Raw genomic sequence first — 25,836 nt, 5'->3', positions numbered from 1 at the left:
ACTTTTTGACACCAATCAGTATCGGACAATTTTCATGAAAAAATATGTGATCGCCATTGCCGAGTTTAATGTGTGTGCAGCCACTCCCTTAAACAAATAATAATCACCCCCATTGCGGCAAATATACTTTATTTGTATCTTAAGTACCATTATTACTGCTATTATTAAGCCATTAATAAGAGTCTAGAACAGGGGTGCCCACACTTTTTCTGCAGGCGAGCTACTTTTCAATTGATGAAATCGAGGCGATCTACCTCATTCATATATATCATTTATATTTATTTATGAAAGAGAGGTTTTTGTTAACAATTTTTTGACTGATTGATTGATTGAAACTTTTATTAGTAGATTGCACAATACAGTACATATTCCGTACAATTGACCACTAAATGTTAACACCCAAATAACTTTAATCAATTCATGGTTAGGGATGTCCCGATCCAGGTTTTTGCACTTCCGATCCGATACCGATATTGTTTTTGCATTTCCGATCCGATACCGATACTGGCCTATCCGAGCATGTATTAAAGTTTAAAGTTATTTAGCCTACTTAGTTGTCAGAATCATGTTGGAAAGGGTTTTAGTACTCTTGATAACAACTAGCCAGCTGAATTAGGGGAGTTTGAATAATACACAATGGTTGGTAACAAGAAACTGACCTGTTTATTCAAGGATAAACACAAAATAGACAAAATTATACATGACAAACAGAAATGGCATCATTGAACTAGGGCTGGGCGATATGGCCTTTTTTTAATATTGCGATATTTTAAGGCCATATTGCGATACACAATATATATCTCGATATTTTGCCTTAGCCTTGAATGAACACTTGATGCATATAATCACAACAGTATGATGATTCTATGTGTTTTTATTGATTGATTGAGACTTTTATTAGTAGGTTGCACAGTGAAGTACATATTCCGTACAATTGACCACTAAATGGTAACACCCGAATAAGTTTTTCAACTTGTTTAAGACGGGGTCCACTTAAATTGATTCATGATAGTTCAATCCCCACCTAGTGCCAACCTCGTCATGTCCGTTGTGTCCTGAGTAAGACACTTCACCCTTGCTCCTGATGGGTGCTGGTTAGCGCCTTGCATGGCAGCTCCCTCCATCAGTGTGTGAATGTGTGTGTGAATGGGTAAATGTGGAAGTAGTGTCAAAGCGCTTTGAGTACCTTGAAGGTAGAAAAGCGCTATACAAGTACAACCCATTTATCATTTATATATACTATTTTGATGGTGTGGAGTCTGGACGTGTGGCACCGAATGGAGATAAGCGTCTCGACAGACGTCACAATATTTGAACAATGATGACGAAAACTGTTGTCTCTGTCGTGTCCGTGTGTCGAAAATTGTTATGCGCTTATTTTTTTATTTGATTTTGTGCGTGGCAAAGATTTGCCGTGCGCAGAGGACGCTTGAGCAGGCGCGCACCTTAGCAGCTGCGCTAGCATCACAGCTAACGTTAGCCATGCCGCTACCTCGCTCTCTGCTGGGAGAGGACGTATACGTATGTGACGTGACAGTATGTGACGTGACAGTATGTGACGTATGACGTGACAGTATGTGACGTGTGTAAGAAGGTGCGCTCGCTGTCTGTGAGAGGGAGACACAGGAAAGAGTGAGAAGAGCCTGTCGTGTAATGCCAGCAGCTAAAAGCAACTGCGTGAGAATTGTGGATGTGTTGAAGGTGTGCTGGAAAATGCGGAACGGAAATTACGGAGCAGCAGAAAAGTGGAATGTATTATTTAAATAGGTGCGTTGGAAAACACGGACCGGGTTTTTTTTTAAAACTGGATCTGGATCGGCATTTTCCCATGCCTTGCCGACACGCAATTTTTGGCAAATATCGGCAGCCGATCCGATCCAAATATCGGATCGGGACATCCCTATTCATGGTACAAATATATAATATCATCATAATACAGTCATCACACAAGTTAATCATCAGAGTATATGTATTGAATTATTTACATTATTTACAATCCGGGGGATGGGATGTGGAGGGGTTTGGGGTGGGGGGGTTAGGTTTACAATTATGTCATCTGAGAAATGGACATTGAAACAGTGTAGGTCTCACTTGGTAGGATATGTACAGCGAGCAGTGAACATAGTGAGTTCAGAAAGCATAGGAACAAGTATATACATTTGATTATTTACATTTGATTATGATGTGGTATAGAAGGAGACCTTTGTTAGATCGGAATCTGGGTTTGACGTGGTTTGTGGAGCTCCCCCTGGTGTTGTGGTTATGGTGGTGATTTACGTTCTGGAAGTAGTTTGACATGTACTTCGGTATCAGGGAGGTGTAGCGGATTTTATAGACTAGGCTCAGTGCAAGTTGTTTTACTCTGTCCTCCACCCTGAGCAAGCCCACTTTGGAGAAGTGGGTCAGAGTGAGGTGTGATCTGGGGTGGAGGTCTAGAAGTAACCTGACTAGCTTGTTCTGGGATGTTTGGAGTCTAGATTTGAGGGTTTGGAGGTGCTAGGGTACCAGGAGGTACATGTATAGTCGAAAAAGGGTTGAATGAGAGTTCCAGCTAGAATCCTCATGGTGCTTTTGTTGACCAGAGAGGAGATTCTATAGAGAAATCTCATTCGTTGGTTGACCTTTTTGATTACCTTGGTTGCCATTTTATCACAGGAAATATTAGCCTGTAGAATGGAACTTAGGTAAAGGTGTTTAATGATAATACAAGTATGTTTAACATTCCTTTCTTTCATGAAGACAAGAATATAAGTTGGTATGATTGTGATGACTTGCATTAATTGGAATATAATATCTGATTCTGGCAGCTCTGCCATTTTAGTGCTTTTAGATCTTACAGCTGCCTTTGACACAGTCGACCACACAATTCTTTTAGATCGCCTGAGAGACTGTGTGGGTGTCAGGGGGACTGCATTAGAGTGGTTTAGATCCTACCTGTCAGAAAGGTCCTTCTCTGTCAGGCTGGGGGACGCCACTTCTTCTTCTGCTCCGCTTTACTGTGGTGTCCCCCAGAGATCTATTCTAGGCCCCATCCTGTTCGCTCTATATCTCCTCCCTCTTGGAGAGATTTTAAGAGGCATGGAGTGTCTTATCACTTTTATGCAGACGACTGCCAAATTTATATGCCTATTTCAAAAGGCCACGGCCCCCTGACACTCCTTCTCAACTGTCTATGCGACGTCAAGGCTTGGTTAGCCCAGAATTTTTTAATAATGAATGAGGGAAAACCGGAAATTTTAGTGTTTGGTCCGGCCCTCACTGACTTGGGACCATTGCAAAATTATGTGCGTCCCAAAGTCACCAGCCTTGGCGTCACTATAGACAGCGATTTTAAACTTGACAAACAAGTCAATGGCGTTTTAAAATCGTGTTTTTATCATCTTCGTCTTTTAGCAAAGGTAAAACCGTTTTTATCTTTTAACCTTTTTGAACAAGTCGTGCATGCTTTTATTTCAAGTCGCCTGGACTACTGCAATGCACTTTATGCTGGCATTAGCCAAAAAGCTCTCTCCCGGTTGCAGTTAGTCCAGAATGCGGCAGCACGACTTTTAACAGGGGCCAGGAGACGCCAGCATATAACCCCAATCCTTGAGAGTTTGCACTGGCTCCCTGTTCATTTTAGAATTGATTTTAAAACCTTGCTGTTTGTTTTTAAAGCTTTACATGGACTGGCACCTCAGTATATCTCGGACCTCATCCAAACTTACAATCCTGCGCGCGCTCTGAGGTCCGAGAGCCAGCTCCAGCTCGTGGTGTCCAAGACGAGACTTAAAACCAGGGGAGACAGGGCCTTCTCTGTGGTCGGCCCTAAGCTCTGGAACACTCTGCCCCTCCATGTTCGAACTGCTCCCACAGTGGAGTGTTTTAAGTCTCGTCTTAAGACCCACTTTTATTCTCTGGCTTTTAACACTACGTGAGTTGTGTGGTCCTCTGTTGTCCTCTGTGTTTTTAAAATTTTGCTTTTTGCTTTCTATTTACTGTTTTAATTGGTTTTACCCTTTGAAATTGTTTTTAATCATATTTATTTTATATTGTTTTTAATTGTGTTTAATATTGTTGTGCAGCACTTTGGAAACATTTTGTTGTTTAAATGTGCTATATAAATAAAGTGGATTGGATTGGATTGGATTGGAATCACACAGTAGTGATGATAACCTCCACATTTTCAAATAGAGGAGAAAAAAGTCCTCCTTTCTGTCCAATACCAACATGAAAGAGCTTGCTTTTTGTCATCTTGTTTGTCCAGCTTCCATACTCTTTTTTATACACTTTACAAGAAATACATTGGCGGCAAACTCCGTAGCTTGCTAGCTTGTGCGCGCCAGCTTTCTGAGACTCTTATTTTGTTACTGCAGGCAGGATGAAGCAGAGCTTTTATTGTGAAGACAGAAACTGCGCAGTGTTTTGACAGCAGGTACGGCGCGAGAGTCTGTTGAAATAAAAAGTGTTTCTCACCTTCCTGTCGATCGTTTTTTTCTTAATAATGATCTGGCAGCAGCCAGCGTCATCTCACAAGTGACGTTTAAGTGAAGATTGATGATCGCTTATTTTTTGGTCCATTTTTTCAATGCCTGGCCGGCAAGGGATGGACACACCTCCACCACCGACTGGTAGCTCGCGATCGACGTAATGTGCACCCCTGGTCCAGAGAGAGGATAATATAACAACTGTCAGCATTGTCACAGTCTGTACACAACACATAAGAGGAGGGCAGATCGATCCATAGATGATGTTGATACCAAGTTCAGTATCAGTATATGACCGATACTAGAATGATTGGGTCAGTATTTTTATTTTCTTATAATCTTGTTTGTTTTTGTTAATGTTTACAAACGTAGGGGAAAAACAACATATTTAAATGAGTTATAGTAGTTTTTGCTTTTGTTTAGTGATAATGTATTATTGACTTTGTTTTGCTCAAACATATCATAAAAAAGAACTGTCAATAGCACTCACCATGAATAAACTGATCGGTATTTGTATGGGCGGATCTCACTCATGGATGATCAAACTCGGTAGCAGACTGGTACTGGGTTTTCATGACATCATGAATGGATAGCTTTGTTAAAAAAAAAAAAGAAGCTGGCTTTGCTAGACATATTAAAATCAAGCCTTGAATGCTGGAAAGTATCAGTCAGTCACCGTGATGCTGAAATAACTAATCTATAATAAACTGATTGTTAATTATCCCCAGTTCTCCTTCAAGAAAATGTAGTCTGATGCCCAGCCTTCGTTTTTGATACAAAAGCGCAGCTGAGATGGTGAGCAGAATTTTGTGTGGGAGGGTGCAAAAAGAGGAAGCAAGGGAACAGGCAGAAACTAGGATGTGTGCTTCAGTCGTTTCCTAAACCAAGCGGATGAGAAGAGGGAACAATAGCAGAAATCACATTCTTATTAAAAAGTCCAGATGCCATCAGAGTTTATTCTTTGGGTACAGCTGTGACTTAGATCACCGGTGTCAAACTCAAGGCCCGGTGTCCAGACATGGTCCGCCCCGTCATTTTAAGTGGCTCGCAAAAGCCAGGATCTATTATCTAATGATGTAAATATTATTATGTGGGGGGGGCGTGGCCTGCGGGCCTGCCGCGGAACGGGGTGTGCCAGGACCGGCCTCGAAGACAGTGACAGGTGTGTAGATGGCCCAGGTGAGCCTTGTTATCTAATCACCTGTCGCCTTTATTAGCAGCAGCCGGGATGAGACACGTTGTTGGAGCTGGAGAGATACACGGACATGAAACAACAGATTGCTGGAATGCAAAACCCCTGCACTAATTTATGCAAATAAAACAGTGTTGTAACCCTGATCCGGGGTCTCCTGGCAGTGTGTGGTGGTCTGCAGAACCCAGTAGAGGGTATCCTCTACATATATTTTTTTTTTTTCTTTTTAAGTAAAAAGAAATACTCAGATATCTGCTTGCATTATGATTTTAAAACAAGATATATATCAAATTGTACACTGTTAAAAAAAAAAAGGCAGCTCAGTTGCCAGAATTTTACCTTAAAAAAAAAACTATAGTATGTTAAAAATCCGACGATTAAGCTGCAAGCAAACTCTACCTTTATATCGATTTCTTTTTACACTTTACTTAAAAAAAAAAAAAAAAATTGGACACACCTTCTCATTTCAATGCGTTTTCTTTATTTTCATGACTATTTACATTGTAGATTGTCACATCAAAACTATGAATGAACACATGTGGAGTTATGTACTTAACAAAAAAAGGTGAAATAACTGAAAACATGTTTTATATTCGAGTTTCTTCAAAATAGCCACCCTTTGCTCCGATTACTGCCTTGCACACTCTTGGCATTCTCTCCACGAGCTTCAAGAGGTAGTCACCTGAAATGGTTTTCACTTCACAGGTGTCATAGTTTTGATGCCTTCAGTGACAATCTACAATGTAAATAGTCATGAAAATAAAGAAAACGTATTGAAATAAGAAGGTGTGTCCAAATGTTTGGCCTGTACAGTATATATATGTATACATTACTTTAATCAAATGCGTAGGTAATTGTGTAATAATATCATGAAGTGAATTCATACATCTATATTCATTTATTATATACTGTCTGTCAGGCTTGCTCCTGACAGTTTGGTTGTGTTTTAGTTTTTCCTCTGTGTGTGTAGTATTTCCTGTCAGCGCTCTTGTTTTGGTTCTGTTTCCTGTTTGTCTCCCTGAGTGCTGTGTCCCCTCAGCTGTGGCTGATTGGCACCTGGCCACACCTGGTGTCAATCAGCCAGCTGCTATTTATACCTGCCCTACCCTCCAGTCACTGCTGGATTATTGTCATTGTCGCTAATACTTATTTGTCACTACTACCTGTCATAATACTTGTCGTTGTAGCTCTGTCTACTTTTGTTCACTCTGTTCATGTCATAGTTCCTTCGTGTCACAGTAAGTGTTTTTGTTTCTTGTCGACAGTTAGCCTTTTTGCTATTTTAGTTCATAGCCAAGTTTGTTCTCCGCCTTGTGCGCGCCTTTTGTTTGTACCCTTTTGTTTGTTTTTTTGCTATAGTGCTAAATTGAATCATGTTTTCTTGTACCAAGCCTGCCGCCATCTCTGCATCTTGGGGTTCATCACCAACAAACTCTGACACTGTCACAAAGGGCCCTCTGTGATGTGGCCCTCAGTGAAAACTAGTTTGACACCCCTGGCTTCGATAATAATATGTGCAATACTGCAAAGTAGTTGCAGGTTGAGGAAATATCTCTGTGGGACATGTATTTATGTGTGTAAAAGACACTGTTAAATACAGTAATTGTGGTCACATAGTTGGAGGCTGTTTAATGGCAAGAAGCCTTTGACACAAACGCACACACATTGTGGCATTGGTACAGCTGCTAATTAAGAGTCTTGTATTTATTTCACTCTTCCCTTTCCCTCGCTCTCTCTCATATGGTGTTATGTGCCAGGCAAGCTGATTGCATGAGATTCAAAGGCCTTGAATCCACAGGACGTGGGGGGAAGGCGGGCAAAAATAAATAAATAAAAGGGAGTGGGTGTGATTAATTAAAAATGCTTTTCCTGTGCACGAATGAAAAGAGCGAGGGATAAAGGGCTGAGCGTGTGGAAGAGCTCCGAGGAGAACACAACGTGTCTCAACACAGCCGGAGCAAGGCTGAAGAGAGTGGGTGGAATGGAGATTTTGGCGAGAGGAGAGTTGGTATTGTCTGCGCGCGGCTTCAGCTTCGCACGAGACGGACAGATCCGATAGAAGAAATGTGCCGTAGATGCCGATGATCGCTCTCACCTTGCGTGCACGTTTCTGGGGAGTGCCAGCTTTGTGGGAAGAGACCCTCCTCGTGTAGGCACTGCTCTCACCATGCTTGGGGTATGTAATCACTACTTTTTACATGGCAGGATGTGGTTCACATGTTGCAGTGGTAATTCTCTGACGCTTGGTTCCTGTCATTTAATTTCCATGACGCGTATTAGAAGGCTTTATGTGCTCGGATTAACCCCGGTCAAAATGCAGCATGGTGGCTTCAGCCAAATCCCACTGATGTGAATGGCATTGCACTTGTTGTGTGTGAGCTAAATGGAATTTAAATATACGTCATTTAGGAATCATTTGGAACATTTACACAGGACAAAAACGTCCTGTTGTTCATTTTTTTTGTCAGTGTTTGCTGCGTAGAATTTAATTCTCATACATTTGTTTGTCCAAAGCAGGGGTGGCAAACGTACGGCCCGCGGGCCGGATCAGGCCCACGAACAGGTTTTATCCGGCCCGCGAGATGAGTTTGCTAAGTATAAAAATAAGATGACATTTTTGAATGAAAGAAACTGCTGTTTGAAATGTATCCACTGAATGGCGGAGCTATGTGCCCTATGGCGGTATAGCTCGGTTGGTAGAGTGGCCGTGTCGGCAACTTGAGGGTTTGTCAGGTTCAAACACTGATGACATCTATTAAAACAGACGAGAAGCAAAGAATCATGCAGAGACAGAGTTAAATTTTGCTCAATTGAGGAGACACGTTTTTTGGGCTGTATTCTACTTACAGATCCAAACTACGTTCTAAAGTCTAGCCCACGTGATTCCTTTATTTATTTGGGAGGTCCCTGGTTACATCACTGAAGCTGTCGCTGAGGGAAAGGGGTAATCTCGACAGCTCCAGTTAGACACAATATATGATTATACAAGAAATGCAAATGTGTTGACACTGGTGATATCGCCTTGTCTCTGCTCTGTCTGTGTCACGGCGGTGTTCGGCCTTGGCAGTCAGCAGGCCGTTCCTGGACACAGACACTGATACGAGACTGGCTTGCAATCTTTTGGATTGCCAGCTTTGCAAAGACAAAGAAAAATACCACTTCAGCACAATTAATAATAACTATAGCAGCGGCCCTTAAAGGGGAACATTATCACAATTTCAGAATGGTTAAAACCATTAAAAATCAGTTCCCAGTGGCTTATTTTATTTTTCGAAGTTTTTTTCAAAATTTTACCCATCACGCAATATCCCTAAAAAAAGCTTCAAAGTGCCTGATTTTAACCATCGTTATATACACCCGTCCATTTTCCTGTGACGTCACATAGTGATGCCAATACAAACAAACATGGCGGATAGAACAGCAAGGTATAGCGACATTAGCTCGGATTCAGACTCGGATTTCAGCGGCTTAAGCGATTCAACAGATTACGAATGTATTGAAACGGATGGTTGTAGTGTGGAGGCAGGTAGCGAAAACGAAATTGAAGAAGAAACTGAAGCTATTGAGCCATATTGGTTTGAACCGTATGCAAGCGAAAACGACACGAAAGCCAGCGACACGGGAGAAAGCGAGGACGAATTCGGCGATCGCCTTCTAACCAACGATTGGTATGTGTTTGTTTGGCATTAAAGGAAACTAACAACTATGAACTAGGTTTACAGCATATGAAATACATTTGGCAACAACATGCACTTTTTAGAGTGCAGACAGCCCAATTTTCATCAATTAATATATTCTGTAGACATACCCTCATCCGCTCTCTTTTCCTGAAAGCTGATCTGTCCAGTTTAAGGGACGGTGTGAGCCAAGACATCCAGGGGGTTTAGCTCGCTCGTCTGCGGGAACAAACTGCCGCCATTGCTTGCCCTGCTACCGAGGACCTTTGTCCCTGAATAGCTCACACACTCCGGCAGATTCAATGGGGGTCTGGCGGCAGATTTCTTTGACTTTATTGTTGGAAATGCATCTGCTTTGAGTGTCGCAGGATATCCACACATTCTTGCCATCTCTGTCGTAGCATAGCTTTCGTCGGTAAAGTGTGCGGAACAAACGTCCAATTTCTTGCCACTTTCGCATCTTTGGGCCACTGGTGCAACTTGAATCCGTCCCTGTTCGTGTTGTTACACCCTCCGACAACACACCGACGAGGCATGATGTCTCCAAGGTACGGAAAAGAGTCGAAAAAATGGAAAATAACAGAGCTGATTTGACTCAGTGTTTGAGAAAATGGCGGATTGTTGTGACGTCATCGCTCCGAGAAAATTCACCCATTTAGAGTTCGGAAATCGGTTAAAAAAATATATGGTCTTTTTTCTGCAACATCAAGGTATATATTGACGCTTACATAGGTCTGGTGATAATGGTCCCCTTTAAGCATAAGAGTTGTGCGATAATATATACATAATTATTCTAACAGGGTTCCAGGTTTGATCCCCGCTTCCGCCATCCTAGTCACTGCCGCTGTGTCCTTGGGCAAGACACTTTACCCACCTGCTCCCAGTGCCACCCACACTGCTTTAAAAGTAACTTAGATATTGGGTTTCACTATGTAAAAGCGCTTTGAGTCACTAGAGAAAAGCGCTATATAAATATAATTCACTTCACTCCACTGATTAGAGAGAGGGCTGGTGACACATTATCTGGGTACACATTAATGTGCTAAAATAATTTGTATTCCCCTTCAACTTCATGTGTGATTAATGAAATAAGCCCAAGTTTTGTTGTAGATGATGCTGCATATGTGCAGAATAAACCATATGATGTGAGTACATCAGTTGAGGAAAAGGGGTAAAGTACAAGAATAACATCCTGTAATTGGATTTTGATATTATTATTCGGTCCATCTTCTGATAGAGTAAAAATGAACACCAATGGGAGCATTTAAAAACTCTGCCAGACTCGATTCCAACTATTTGATTGATGATGAACATTATTACATCAGTTATTCAGAAAGTACAAATAATGACAAAGGAAGATAGAATACTGTTAACTGAAACATGTAAGTGTAAAAAACCAAACAAATAACAACATTATAATTTCTATATTTTCAGGTTGTGCTTGTTCTATTTAAAAAAATAAAAAATCTGAAGTTGTCTTTATTTTTAAGTTATTATGCAATGATTTTAACCAGTCCGGCCCACTTGGGAATACATTTTCCTTAAAGGCTTAGTGGCCACATGCGTGGACAGCACCTTTTAGCTCTTATTTCCAAAATTGTGTACACTACTGAATTGGGGTCACTTATACTGCCATCTGGTGGTGTCAGAAGAGTATAACATACAATGGAATTTGGAACAAAAAAGTGTAAAAATAAGAATTAGCATGTCACTAAACATGAAGTACACGTTTGTGTACTTATGGACTAAGTACATATCAAAAGATGATTCTTAGTTTTTATTCTGATTAGGGTCCAATAAGCCCAAATAGCAAAGAGAAATAAAACAAAGCATGTAAACAAACAGCTTAAGAGGTTTTAATGTGGCCCCTGAGCTAAAATGAGTTTGACACCCCTGGCGTAGAGCAAACCTTTTTAATTGACTCTATTGACATATTTTTTGTAAATAGTTAACTTACCCGGTACGTTGCATTTATTTTACATTAGAAATAAATATACTTTTTCAAATGCTTTGTCTACTTCAAACTGCTTCTCCATTGTGTAACAAGAGGAACCGTTATTTTTTTATGTTGTACACAAACATCTTTGAGTGATCAGAGTTGACATGTCTGCATATGACTCAGTGAGCAAGGCTAATGTACAGTTTGTTGAGCCAGGAGAAAAGAAATGATTGAAGCATGTAAGGCAGACCATTCGGCAGCTTTTCCATATTTTAATGGATAAATGTACATGTTTTGGTTCTGTCTCGGGGAGCAATCAGGTAGCTTCACTGAGTCTGCTACACAGCAGGACATGTTTCAATCGTTTTGTTTCTCAGATTCAGTGGACGTCGCCCACTTTTTCTTCTCAGCGCTCTCTTTCACGCTCACATTCAGTTCCGGTGTTTGGAGGGCAGGATTTTGTCGATCTCTGTCATGATCCGTGGCCCGGATCATATTTTGTTTAGTTATGTTCTGTTAGTTTTGGACTGGACTCTCACTATTATGTTATATCCACTATTGACTGGACTCTCACAATATTATGTTAGATCCACTATGGACTGGACTCTCACACTATTATGCTAGCTCCACTATGGACTGGACTCTCACACTATTAAGCTAGATCCACTATGGACTGGACTCTCACACTATTATGTTAGATCCACTATGGACTGGACTCTCACACTATTTTGTTAGATCCACTATGGACTGGACTCTCACAATATTATGTTAGATCCACTATGGACTGGACTCTCACACTATTATGTTAGATCCACTTTGGACTGGACTCTCACAATATTATGCTAGATCCACTCGACGTCCATTGCACCGGTCGCCTGGGGGGGGGGTCCCCACATCTGCGGTCCTCTCCAAGGTTTCTCATTGTCCCATTGGGTTGAGTTTTTCCTTGCCCTGATGTGGGATCTGAGCAGAGGATGTTGTTGTGGCTTGTGCAGCCCTTTGAGACACTCGTGATTTAGGGCTGTATAAGTAAACATTGATTGATGATTGATTGACTCCCTTAGTTCCTGTTTTGTGCACCTCTGGGTTTGTTTTGGTTTCCATGGGGATTAATTGGGTTCACCTGCCTCTGGTTAGTAGTCGGCACGCTCACCTGCTGTCGAGCACTAATCAGAGAGCTATTTATTCACGTTGCTCGCCACACTCTGTCTGGCTTCATTGTTTGCATTTGCAACAGTTACGTTGGTATTCTTGTTTCCTAGTTCATGATTCCAGTGCTAAGTGGTTACCTTAGCTTCCCGTGCGATCGGCACGTTTTCCTTTTGCTTCTTTCCTGTTTTTGGTTTAAGCTATGATTTATGAGAAATCACGTTTTCGTCCGGAGTTGTCCGTCTGCATCTCGAGAGAACGAACCCTGCAGTAAGATGCGACCCCGACGTGACACTCTGGCTCTGGACAATTGCTACCAGTGGCAGCAGCGCTTGCAACTTAAATTTCTGCCCACAATTTAAAGCATGAAGAAAAGCAGAGAGACCGTTGGGGTATATTTATGACATTGTAAGACTGACAATGATCCCCTTTGAAGCAGACTAGTTGACACTGCGTCAACTAGTGTACCCTCCTTTTGGCCTCAATGAATCAAATAAGCACAATCGACAAAACTAGCAAAAACATATTTGCTGTTTATTATTATTATTATTATTATTATAGCCCATCCCTAATGTTTGCGTTTTTACTAATATTCATACGAATTATTTGCAATTTAAGCCAGTTAATGCAGCTTCCTAATAATATTGAAGGTTGAAACATAATGACAAATTCATGGGTTGAAGGCAAATGTTTGATCAACAAATTGTGTTTTCATTAATGATTAGAAGTAGGGATGTCCGATAATGGCTTTTTGCCGATATTCCGATATTGTCCAACTCTTTAATTACCGATACCGATATCAACCGATACCGATATCAACTGATATATGCAGTCGTGGAATTAACACATTATTATGCCTAATTTGGACAACCAGGTATGGTGAAGATAAGGTCCTTTTTAAAAAAAATTATAAAATAAGATAAATAAATTAAAAAACATTTCTTGAATAAAAAAGAAAGTAAAACAATATGAAAACAGTTGCATAGAAACTAGTAATTAATGAAAATGAGTAAAATTAACTGTTGAAGGTTAGTACTATTAGTGGACCAGCAGCACGCACAATCATGTGTGCTTACGGACTGTATCCCTTGCAGACTGTATTGATATATAATGTAGGAACCAGAATATTAATAACAAAGAAACAACCCTTTTGTGTGAATGAGTGTGAATGGGGGAGGGAGGTTTTTTTTGGGTTGGTGCACTAATTGTAAGTGTATCTTGTGTTTTTTTATGTTGATTTAATTAAAAAAATAAAATAAACGATACCGATAATAAAAAAAACGATACCGATAATTTCCGATATTACATTTTAACGCATTTATCGGCCGATAATATCGGCAGGCCGATATTATCGGACATCTCCAATTAGAAGTAATGTAAATTATTCTTTATGGTATTTCTACCACTTAGGACTGGGTGATATATATCGAGTTTGCAAGATATAGCAAGATATTTAAAAAAAAAGATAGGAATGAAGAAAATATCGTAATATTGATATAATTTATTTCACGTTAAAATTACCAAACACCGCTTATTTGTTGTGTTCCTTGTTCTCCCCCACTTCCCACTCATGGGCTACTTAACCCCTCCCCTTTCTCCTTCCAAGACGTGCTTGCACGTATAAGAACATCCATGATTGGTTGGTTGATTACTATGATGAGTCACGATTGGTTGAGATTAGGGCAAATCATTAGGGACAGGCCAATCAGAGGCAAGATAGGGCGGGTCATGGAACCAGGAAGGGAAATCACAACAGACCTCCCAAATGATGACGAGAGAGTCGGAGAAAAGAAAGAGGGAATAGTCAAGCGGGCGATTTATAAATTAAAAAAACTAGTGGAAGATGGCAGAGAGATTCTCTTCTTTAGATGTTTCTTTTAACGATGTAGACGACGTCCAGGAAACCCACAATGCGTCTACTTGGCCACATTTGGACAAATGTACGCGTCTGGATAGAACTTTCATTTGGGTTGTTTACCTACTCAGTGGCCTAGTGGTTAGTGTGTCCGCCCTGAGATCGGTAGGTTGTGAGTTCAAACCCCGGCCGAGTCATACCAAAGACTATAAAAATGGGACCCATTGCCTCCCTGCTTGACACTCAGCATCAAGGGTTGGAACTGGGGGTTAAATCACCAAAAATGATACTCGGGCGCGGCCACCGCTGGTGATGGGTCAAATGCAGAGAATAATTTTGCCACACTTAGTGTGTGTGTGTGTGTGTGACAATCATTGGTACTTTAACTTTAACCATTTAAGTCCAAATCAAAACTGTTCTCCAGTTGCCAAGCCGGGCATATTTCGCAGGAGAAATGCTGACAAAAATGTACGCCGAAGTGAGGAAGATTATAACCGCACAATGAAGTCAAGTCACTTACTTGGTGCTGACCTGAACCGTACGTGTTTGACAGTCCATTACATCGTCCACTGGGAATTAAAAAGTGTCTGCCTGCAAATACATTTTTAATCTGAGTTTGATACATTTTGTATTATTTACACAGCTATGTTATTTATTTTACATAGAAAGAATAGTCCATCCATCCATCCATTTTCTACCGCTTATTCCCTTTGGGGTCGCGGGGGGTGCTGGAGCCTATCTCAGCTACAATCGGGCGGAAGGCGGGGTACACCCTGGACAAGTTGCACCTCATCGCAGGGCCAACACAGATAGACAGACAACATTCACACTCACATTCACACACTAGGGACCATTTAGTGTTGCCAATCAACCTATCCCCAGGTGCATGTCTTTGGAGGTGGGAGGAAGCCGGAGTACCCGGAGGGAACCCACGCAGTCACGGGGAGAACATGCAAACTCCACACAGAAAGATCCTGAGCCCGGGATTGAACCCAAGACTACTCAGGACCTTCGTATTGTGAGGCAGATGCACTAACCCCTCTTCCACCGTGCTGCCCAGAAAGAATAGTTATCTATTTTATTTATGTTATGTAATTCTGTGCCACTCAAACAGTTTCTTTTCTGTGCTGTTAATTCTCATCTTGTCTAACTGGCTTAAAAAAAGTGTTTACAGTACACTTGTCATTCACTTCAATTTCAGTGAATCTCGCTCAAAAATGAATATCTTTATATGTATACTTTCACCGGAAAAAATATATCAAAATATATATCGAATATCGAGTTTAAGTAAAAATATATCGAGATAGACTTTTTCGTCCATATCGCCCAGCCCTAATGTCAACTACTCTTTAAGTTATTACTACTACTACTACCACTATGGTACATTTTAGTCTACTTTATACGTTTTGTTTTCGCCCTCTTTTTGTGCCCTTGTGTGCATTATCCTTTCCATCCTTATCCTTTCCATCCTTTGTAACTGAGCTACTGTGTGGAACAATTTCCCTTGTGGATATCAATAAAGTGTGTCTAAGTCATAGTTTTGTCAATAGAATGAGCATGGATACAATCGTGACCTTGCACACACGCAGTATAGAATGTGCAACTACTGTTTGTATAGTTTCGAAAGCTTTCTATACATACATACTTGACCCCCATCTCACAGTAGGCAAGATGCAGTCCTGATGTGCCAATAATCAGATTCCTCACCTTTTTTTTCCTCTGTTGGTGTCAGGGGAGCTCATCAGTGGGTGTCATTATGTGTCTGCTGTGAGCTTGAACTTCTCGTTAGTTAGTTTTAATTGCATGCACTGTACACTGATCTGCTTTAGTTGCAATTCGGGTTTTCAAAGAGGACGCTTGTTACTGTTACTGTCTATCCAGGGGCTGCACAGAAGAGTATGAGATGAAGACCTTGGAGCAGAAGCCAGAAGCTGAGCCTTTGGCTGCGGGCTACCGACCCTCGCCTCGCTCGGGTTGGCGCTGGGACAGCCCACCAGTGCCTATAGGGCTGCACAGCACCCCCAATCCACAGAGGTGGGCCCCCATGGGTCCCCCACCACCACCTCCGCTACTGCGTTCCCACAAGACTTTGATGCCAGTGCCCTACAGGGAACCTCTGCAGCATTTTAGCTCAAAAAGGTGAGAGAGACACCATTAGTTGCCGTGATGCTACAGTAGTAATGACTGATAAAAGTGCATAATACAAAAACGACTACATCATCTTAAATACAAGTGCTTATGTAGTAAAATATGTGTTCCTTTGGTGGTATTGTTTTTTATTGTCGAAAAAACCCAACAAAAAAAACAGTGTACCCACGTCATACATGTAATTATTCATAATACTATACATTATATCACAAAAGTGAGTACATCCTTCACATTTTCGCAACCTTTTTTTGTCTCGAGTGACATTACTGTATAAAAAAAATTGGCTGTATTTTAGAGTAGTGAGTGTACACTGAACATGAGTCAGCCAATATATAAATAGCTGGGAACATGAGTACTATGATACAGCGTAACCCAAAATATACGAGCTTATTTAACAGAAATGTTAGTATATTGAAGCAATTTGACGAGAAACTATTAAAAAAGAGATTTGGAAACGATGTAAACATGAATAATGGGTTTCAGCCTGACAAAAGTCGATACTTTTGTAAAGGTTAGTACACTTTGAACACAGTATACAGTACTGTATATCAATGACCTATGACCTCAGAGGTTCAGCTGTCTTTAAGAAAGCAAACATAAGAACGAGCTTAAAAAGTAGATGTGTTTCTGTCAGGGGGGTTCAACTGTGGAACAGCTTTGATGATTCCTTAAAATGTTCCAGTTCCATTCACACATTTAAAAAACACTTTAAGACCAATGTCTTGAAAAAATATATCACTTTTGAATCAACACATATCAACACATAATACTATGATCAATGTTAATTAAAAACTCAATGTGAGATATAAATAATAATGGAAGTATAATTGTTTGTATATAGTATATCATTGGTACAAAGGTTTAACACGTGTACAAGGATATTTCACATGCCTTTAATGTGTATATAATTTAACTGTGTTTATGTTGTGTATAATGTGTATTTATAATATATTGTACAAAGGACATTTCATAATTTTCGGAAGTTCATCTTGTACTTGACATTGTTTATAGGGTTAGGCGCAATAAGTGTTCAACTTCAGCCTAAACCCTTTCGGTCTGCAACATTTTCTTTTTCAATCTATGAATGTACAGCTGTTTGTTTATTTTGTTGACCATTGACCGAAGAATAATAATAAACTAAACTAAACTAACTAATTAAACATAACAAGGAGGTGATGGATCAACCACTGTATCTTTGTACACAACCCTAAGCCAGTGAAGTTGGCACGTTGTGAAAATCGTAAATAAAAACAGAATACAATGATTTGCAAATCCTTTTCAACTTATATTCAATTGAATGGACTGCAAAGACAAGATATTTAATGTTTGAACTGAGAAACATATTTTTTTGGGGCAAAAAATCATGAACTTATAATTTAATAGCAGCAACACATTGCAAAAAAAGTTGTCACAGGGGCATTTTTACCACTGTGTTACATGGCTTTTCCTTTTAACAACACTTGTCAGACCACAGAACACTTTTCCACTTTGCATCAGCCCATCTTAGATGAGCTCGGGCCCAGCGAAGCCGGCGGCGTTTCTGGGTGTTGTTGATAAATGGCTTTGGCTTGCGCTGTATCAATCAATCAATCAATCAATGTTTATTTATATAGCCCTAAATCACAAGTGTCTCAAAGGAGTAGAGTTTTAACTTGCACTTACAGATGTAGCGACCAACTGTAGGTACTGACAGTGGTTTTCTGAAGTGTTCTGAGCCCATGTGGTGATATCCTTTACACACTGATGTCGCTTTTTAATGCAGTGCCGCCTGAGGGATCAAAGGTCACAGGCATTCAATGTTACGTGCAGTGATTTCTCCAGATTCTCTGAACCTTTTGATGATATTATGGACTGTAGATGCTGAAATCCCTAAATTCCTTGCAATAGCTCGTCGAGAAATGTTGTTCTTAAACTGTTGGACAATTTGCTCACGCATTTGTTGACAAAGTGGTGACCCTCGCCCCGTCCTTGTTTGTGAATGACTGAGCATTTCATGGAAGCTGCTTTTATACCCAATCATGGCACCCACCTGTTCCCAATTAGTCTGGGACGGCATAGCTCAGTTGGTAGAGTGGCCGTGCCAGCAACTTGAGGATTCCAGGTTTGATTCCCGCTTCCGCCATCCTAGTCACTGCCGTTGTGTTCTTGGGCAAGACACTTTACCCACCTGCTCCCAGTGCCACCCACACTGGTTTAAATGTAACTTAGATATTGGGTTTCACTATGTAAAGCGCTTTGAGTGAATAGAGAAAAGCGCTATACAAACATAATTCACTTCACTTCACTGTTCACCTGTGGGATGTTCCAAATAAGTGTTTGACGAGCATTCCTCAACTTTCTCAGTCTTTTTTGCCACTTGTGCCAGCTTTTTTTAAACATGTCGCAGGCAATCAAATACCAAATGAGCTAATATTTGCAAAAAATACTATATTTGCAGCCTATTCAATTGAATACAAGTTTAAAAGGATTTGCAAATCATTGTTTTCTGTTTTTATTTACCATTTACACAACGTGACAACTTCACTGCTTTTGGGTTTTTTATTTTTGTAATCAGCCTGACCTAAACCTAGTAATATTTGCGATTAACACATGGTTTCATATAATTTGACAAGGTTTATCCTTGAAGTAGGCTACATATAATTATTGATTATACTGTAGATATAAATAAAATCAAGAGTAAGGTGACTAATTCAGTGTTGATATTTGAGTGGGCCCCAGGCCCCTCTATATTAGAACAGTTGGGCACTGAGGACAATAAGGTTAAGAACCCTTGGTCTATAATGTATGTTTTCTTTGTTTTACCTCTGCTCTTGCGGTGTGTCAGGCCGGTCAGCTACCCAGAGAACCACTACAACGTGTCTCCTGCTGGAGGTGACCGAGTGCTGCCCTACAGAAACCCCTCGGCCAGCTTCTCGTCACCTTCCTCAGGCCTGGTGGCCCTCTCCACCATGGGGCCTCCCGGAATCACACCAGGGCCCTTTGTGCGCTACAAACCTTCACCTGACAGGTGGGTGGAAGTATCAGTCCCACTGTACTATATGTCACATAAAGTATCAATCATAGCTGCTTGTGTGTTTTTAAAAGAGCCATTCATTATGTTGGCGAAGAAGATGATTCATTAGATACATTCAAGTCTGTGGTGGGGGGATCCTCAGGTGTATCGGCCTGACTGTAAAGGGTTGATAACGTCTTGGTTTTATTCATCTGAAATGCAAAACAGAAAGCAAATAATCAAATTGTTGGCTTACTGTATTTAAAAGTGCTGTGTAAATGTCGCCTAAGTAAGTGTGGCACACTCGCTGGCTGTATTGACATTGCACTTATAGTGTGTTAGGGGTTTATTATGGCGTCATCTGCTGGAATAAAAAAGTCACTACATTTGACCTGCAAATAAAGTTAATAGTAAATACAATACTTTTTTTTTTTTATTCAAACAAATAACAATGCGGGAATAAATATGAAGTGCGTAATTCTTTCAAAGAGCCAAATACTGAACAGTCAAAAAACAATATTCACTTTATTTGACGCTATGGCAGGTGTCGGCAACCCAAAACGTTAAAAGAGCCTTGTTGGACCAAAAATACAAAAAACAAATCTGTCTGGTGCCGCAAAAAATGAAAAGTGTTCTAATGAAGGCAACACATGACGTGTCTATAGTAGTTATATTAGCCTACTATCAACGTGACTTTATAAGCCTCATACAAGTGTTATAATGAAGGCAACACACGATGTGTCTATAATAGCCTACTATCAAAAAATTACTTTAAAAGTCGTATATAAGTATTATAATGAAGGCAACACATGATGTGTCTATAATAGCCTACTATCAAAAAATGACTTTAAAAGTCTTATATAGGTGTTATAATGAAGACAACACATAATGTAAGTGTCTATATTAGTTATAATAGCCTACTATCAAAATGACTATGTGTCGCAGGCTGATGCAAATCTTCGTTGACGGAAATGTTGAAATGTAATATTTATTCTACATATTTTTACAACATTAGAAACCATTAGTAAATCAGAGGCTACTCAGAAGGTGAGGTAACTCCTGGAAATTACTGGCTTTTAATGGCCAAAGGTACAGATGTGTGTGTCCAAGTTAAAGGAAACGGCAGGCTGTGTTCTTTTAATAGATTTATTACAATTTTTGGCAAGTGTTTGCTGTGATCTGGAACAACATGGCACACAAACAACTATCCGAAATGTGTCATGAGACATGCAAATTATATACAAAGAGGATGAAAGTAAAGGATGTTAAATGAGCTCAAATATACGTACAAATGAGGCATAATGATGCAATATTTACATACAGTTAGCCTAAATAGCATGTTAGCATTGATTAGCTTGCAGTCATGCACTGACCAAATATGCCTGATTAGCACTCCAACAAGTCAATAACACCAACAAAGCGCACCTTTGTGCATTCACGCACACCATAAAACTTTTGGTGGACAAAATGAGACAAAGAAGCAGTGTAAGATTTTACATGTAAACAAACTGTTGCGTCACAGTCCACACTATGGTGAGTTCAAGAACCGCCGAAATGAGTAGGACAAAACGATGTTCACCAAATAGTCTCATCAGTGAAGCATACACACAAACATATTAAACAGTGGTAGTTCTAACAATTGGGAAGGTTTGTGTCGTGTTTGTCCTCAAACAAAAACATCCATCCATCCATTTTCTACCGCTTTTCCCTTTTGGGGTCATACTAAAATTAAAATAAAAAAATGTCCCCATCTTTTTTACATATGCTCCAGGGAGCCACGAGGGCGGCACTAAAGAGCCGCATGCTGTCTGTAAAGTTCCACCAAAATTGATACAGGTGTAAATAGAACTGTTTGCATCTGGACTTACAGTGACTATAGAATTTAAAAAAGCGATGCGAGAGAGAGAAGAAGAAAAAAAAAAAGGCAAATTCAAGGCAGTGCTGAAGTTGCTAAAAAAGTAAAAAATAATATCACAAAGCCAGCAATAACATTTCTTTGACACATCTTTTGTCCATCCAGTCAGTACAAACCCCCTTTATAGTGCAGTTTTAATCAATATATGTAATTGCAATGTAATTTTACATCATGAAAAAAAATTGTGAGATGGACTTTTTTTTTTTTTGTCTTTAAAACGCTGATTTTACACTTTTTACCTGACCCCCACGTTATGGGATCAAAATAATAAAGAAGTTTTCCCTTCTCTTAGTTCGATTTAGATTGATGATAGCGATGAAAGGCGTTGTCAAACGTGGCCTGCCACGCTGAATTCTTTCAGAACGAGCTTTTACTCATGAGCTAAAAAAGAAGCACTTCCTGATACACAGCTTCACACTGACCAAGTCTTCTTAAAGTGACACACATTGAGGTATCGAGGGACACACTATCACATGTTTGACCCATCATTTGTATTTATTTTAGTGCTTTACTGTCTGATTTTGAATGCATATGTGTTTGTGCATTGTATACAAGGGACATGATCATATTTACAAAACCATTCAAATGATTCTCAAACAGTAAAATCCCCATGCCCCGTGTGTTCTGTACAGATATGGACCAGGACAGCGCCCCCTGCTGCCTTATGAGCCCCACCTCAGTGTGGATATCATGTCCAGCGGAGAGTCGTCTTCAGGCTTCACCAGCCAGGAAAGCACCATGGAGCGCTGCAAAACTGGTACATTCTCTTCATTGTCCATTTTGAACACTTCATTTGGTTTCTGCTTGAACGCAACAAGTATACAGTTGTTACCGCTCGGCAGTCAACCAACACAGAATGACATTTATTTATTTTTTTCTACTTGTCTCTATGTGTATGTGTGTTCTTGTATTTCTCCCCTTCTTGAGACAAAGTAAATAATGAAGATTAAAAAACAATTACAAACAAAAAATTCGACATCAACAAAAAATTCACCAAAAGCATACCTTTGTTATATTTGCATAGTTTGTATATATTGTTAATGTTGTAAATACAAATCTTTATACATCTAGAAAGGGTGGTCCTAAAGAGATAGGCATTTTTCGGAGGTCTCAAGAAGGCAACAAATGAATGCGTGTGTGTGTGTGTGTGTGTGTGTGTGTGTGTGTGTGTGTGTGTGTGTGTGTGTGTGTGTGTGTGTGTGTGTGTTGTATTTCTATCCTTCTTTTGAGACATGAAGAAGGAATAGTAGCTTCCATATGAGGAGGTGTGAACAAGTGATGACATAAATCATGGTCCCAATAACATTGCATCTAATACACAATGTCTCATTAGCACCCCTGCTGGTGACATCTATCAAAATGAGGGTGGTCCCAAAAAGGAGGGATTTTTCAAATTGATTGTGTGTCGCTTTTAAAAGTGCTCCCCCTCTGGCCAACGTATGTAATAACCAGTGTGAGTAAGAAATTGAAATGTGCCCCCTTTGGCCAAAATTAATAAATATGTATATAGAGACATACTGTAAAAACTTTTAAGTAAATAATGAAGATTAAAAACCAATTACAAACAAAAAATTCAACAACAACAAAAATAAATAACCAAAAGCATACCTTTTTTATATTTGCATAGTTTGTACTTATTATTAATGTTGTAAATACAAATCTTTATATATCTAGAAAGGGTGGTACTAAAGAGGTAGGCTTTTTTCAGAGGTCTCAACAAGGTAACAAGTGTGTGTGTGTGTGTGTGTGTGTGTGTGTGTGTGTGTGTGTGTGTGCGCGCGTGCGTGTGTGTTCTTGTATTTCTCCCCTTCTTTTGGGACATAAAGAAGGAATAGTAGCTTCCATATGAGGAGGTGTGAACAAGTGATGACATAAATCATGGTCCCAATAACATTGCATCTAATAGAGAATGTCTCATTTGCACCCCTGCTGGTGACATCTATCAAAATGAGGGTGGTCCCAAAAAGGAGGGATTTTTCTAATTGATTGTGTGTCGCTTTTAAAAGTGCCTCCCCTCTGGTCAACATATGTAATAACCAGTGTGAGTAAGAAATTGAAATGTGCCCTCTTTGGCCAAAATTTATCAAAATAGATTAATAAATATGTATATAGAGACATACTGTAAAAACTTGAAGTAAATAATGAAGATTAAAAACCAATTACAAACAAAAAAATTCAACAACAAAAAAAAAAATAACCAAAAGCTTACCTTTTTTATATTTGCATAGTTTGTATATATTATTAATGTTGTAAATACAAATCTTTATATATCTAGAAAGGGTGGTCCTAAAGAGGCAGGCTTTTTTCGGAGGTCTCAAGAAGGTAACAAGTGTGTGTGTGTGTGTGTGTGTGTGTGTGTGTGTGTGTGTGTGTGTGTGTGTGTGTGTGTGTGTGTGTGTGTGTGTGTGTGTGTGTGTGTGTGTGTGTCTAAATGGTATAATAAGCACAGCTAGGGATCGGTACCGGGCGGTGTTCCCTGGGCACCACGCCTACTGTTTGTGGGTTGGGCTCTCGGGGGTGATGGGGCCGTGCTCTGGCTCCCACGCACTCTGGGAGTCGAATATATTGTACATACAAATTCACATATGCTCACATACATACATTAGGTACCTACGCTCCCACATACATACATAAATACAGTACATACTTACATACAAAGTTTGTACACCCACATTCAATATACAAACATACACATACACATACTGTACATATACACTCACTGTACAAACACATATACACATTCTGTACATATACATTCACTGTACAAACACATATACACATTCTGTACATATACATTCACTGTACAAACACATATACACATTTTGTAGATATACAAGTACATATGCATACTTACACTCATGCACATAATCACGTTTCATCAAACATATATTAACGTTGTTGCCCTAGGGTAAACTGGGTATAACACATGGCACACTGACAAAGCTTAACCTATTGTTACTATAACAATCTACAAGGTTAATGTAGGTTGCTTCTCTTTCTCCCCCTCCATTTTTCTGCATTCTTTCGTATCTCAAGTTATCATTACATATATGTATTGTTGCATTTGAACAACTGTATTGGTGATAATAAAGGTAAAGTATTGGTAGTGTTCTTTATCAATAGCGCTATTTCTATTGGTATTTGTATTGATCCATTTGTAGTGTAATAATGCTCATTGTCATTTCTGTATTTTTTTTTTTTTTCGCTAACTGCTTATTTGCTATTACTTTTACCATCATATTTGTACATGTCGTATTTGCTGATGTTGCTCTATTGTTGTTGTTGTTGTTGTTTGCTGTTGTTGTTTTTGTCTCTCTGTCTAATCCCCCTCTTGTCCCCACAATTTCCCCCTCTGTCTTCTTTTTTTTTCTCTTTCTATCCCCTCCTGCTCCGGCCCGGCTGCACTAAATGATAATATAAATACATTTAATAAAGTCAAATACAAAAAAGGCAACAAGAGAAGTATCCTACACTTCTCTTTTGTAAAGTAAATCTGAACAGCCGACATGGGCATCTACATCAACTATATGATTTGCCTGAGAAGCTGGACAGGACACACAAAAAAAAAAAATCCGTTGGCACTACCGGGTATCTATTCACATAAACTCAACAACGGTGCCATATTTCAATTCCTTTGGTGCACATGATGTGCTGTCAGGTTGCAGACTGAACACCAGCTCAAGGAAACAACTACTTAGCAGCACTCATGGCGGACTCAGTCAACTTCCCTCTGAGTAATGTTGCAATGTTCAACACCAAGAAAGATAGAAAATGCTTAAACACGAAGTAAGGCTTCCCTCTTCCAAAAATGCTTCTACCACTCCCCGCCCTCCACCACCAAACGTCTTGATTGACACCGCCCCTCTTCTTCTCCATCCCATAACTTTAGACACACTAACGCAGGCCTGTCTGCTTGAGGTCTGCCTCTTAAGTTTCATTTTGCCAACTACATTGCAAATGAGACTCCAATACGAACAATATAGAACAACTAGACAGCAGTTATCGTAAGCATCTATTTGTTTCAATGTTATATTGATAAAAGAAGAGGTAAAAGAAAACAGATTTTTGGGCGTATTAATAGATGATAAAATGAACTGGAAATCTCATATAAAAATATACAACATAAGGTGGCAAGAAACACACAAATAAAGCTAAATATGCATTGGACCAAAAATCACTTAATATTCTTTACTGCTCACTAGTGTTACATATCTGAGTTATTGTGTAGAAATATGGGGAAATAACTACAAATGGTAGTTATTTCCGTTAACCGTGTTACAAAATAGATCAATTAGACTGATACATAATGTTGGATATAGAGAACATACAAACACTTTATTTATTGAGTCAAAAATATTAAAGTTCGATGATTTGGTAAAATTGCAAACAGCTAAAATGATGTACAAAGCAAACTATAACCTGCTACCAAAGAATGTACAACAATTCTGCTCAACTAAAGAGGAGAAATATAACCTTAGAGCAAAATCTAATTTAAAACTTTTG

The 25,836-nt window shown here is 39.7% G+C and overlaps 1 protein-coding gene across 2 annotated transcripts in view; it reads left to right on the top strand.

The window, feature by feature from the left end:
- The window catches only part of sipa1l3 (signal-induced proliferation-associated 1 like 3), a 310,964-nt gene that overhangs the window by 263,721 nt on the left and 21,407 nt on the right, over positions 1–25,836 (top strand). For both annotated transcript variants that reach the window (XM_061973040.1, XM_061973039.1), the window contains exons 12-14: positions 16,160–16,417; positions 19,251–19,433; positions 21,966–22,090. In XM_061973040.1, coding sequence (XP_061829024.1) covers positions 16,160–16,417; positions 19,251–19,433; positions 21,966–22,090 — 566 coding nt within the window. The remainder of the gene's footprint in view (positions 1–16,159; positions 16,418–19,250; positions 19,434–21,965; positions 22,091–25,836) is intronic.

The sequence above is a fragment of the Nerophis lumbriciformis genome, linkage group LG17, assembly GCF_033978685.3.
Source record: "Nerophis lumbriciformis linkage group LG17, RoL_Nlum_v2.1, whole genome shotgun sequence".
NCBI classification, from domain to species: Eukaryota; Metazoa; Chordata; class Actinopteri; order Syngnathiformes; family Syngnathidae; genus Nerophis; species Nerophis lumbriciformis.
Note: the sequence above shows the minus strand (reverse complement) of the source record. Positions and strands in the feature narration are given on the sequence as shown.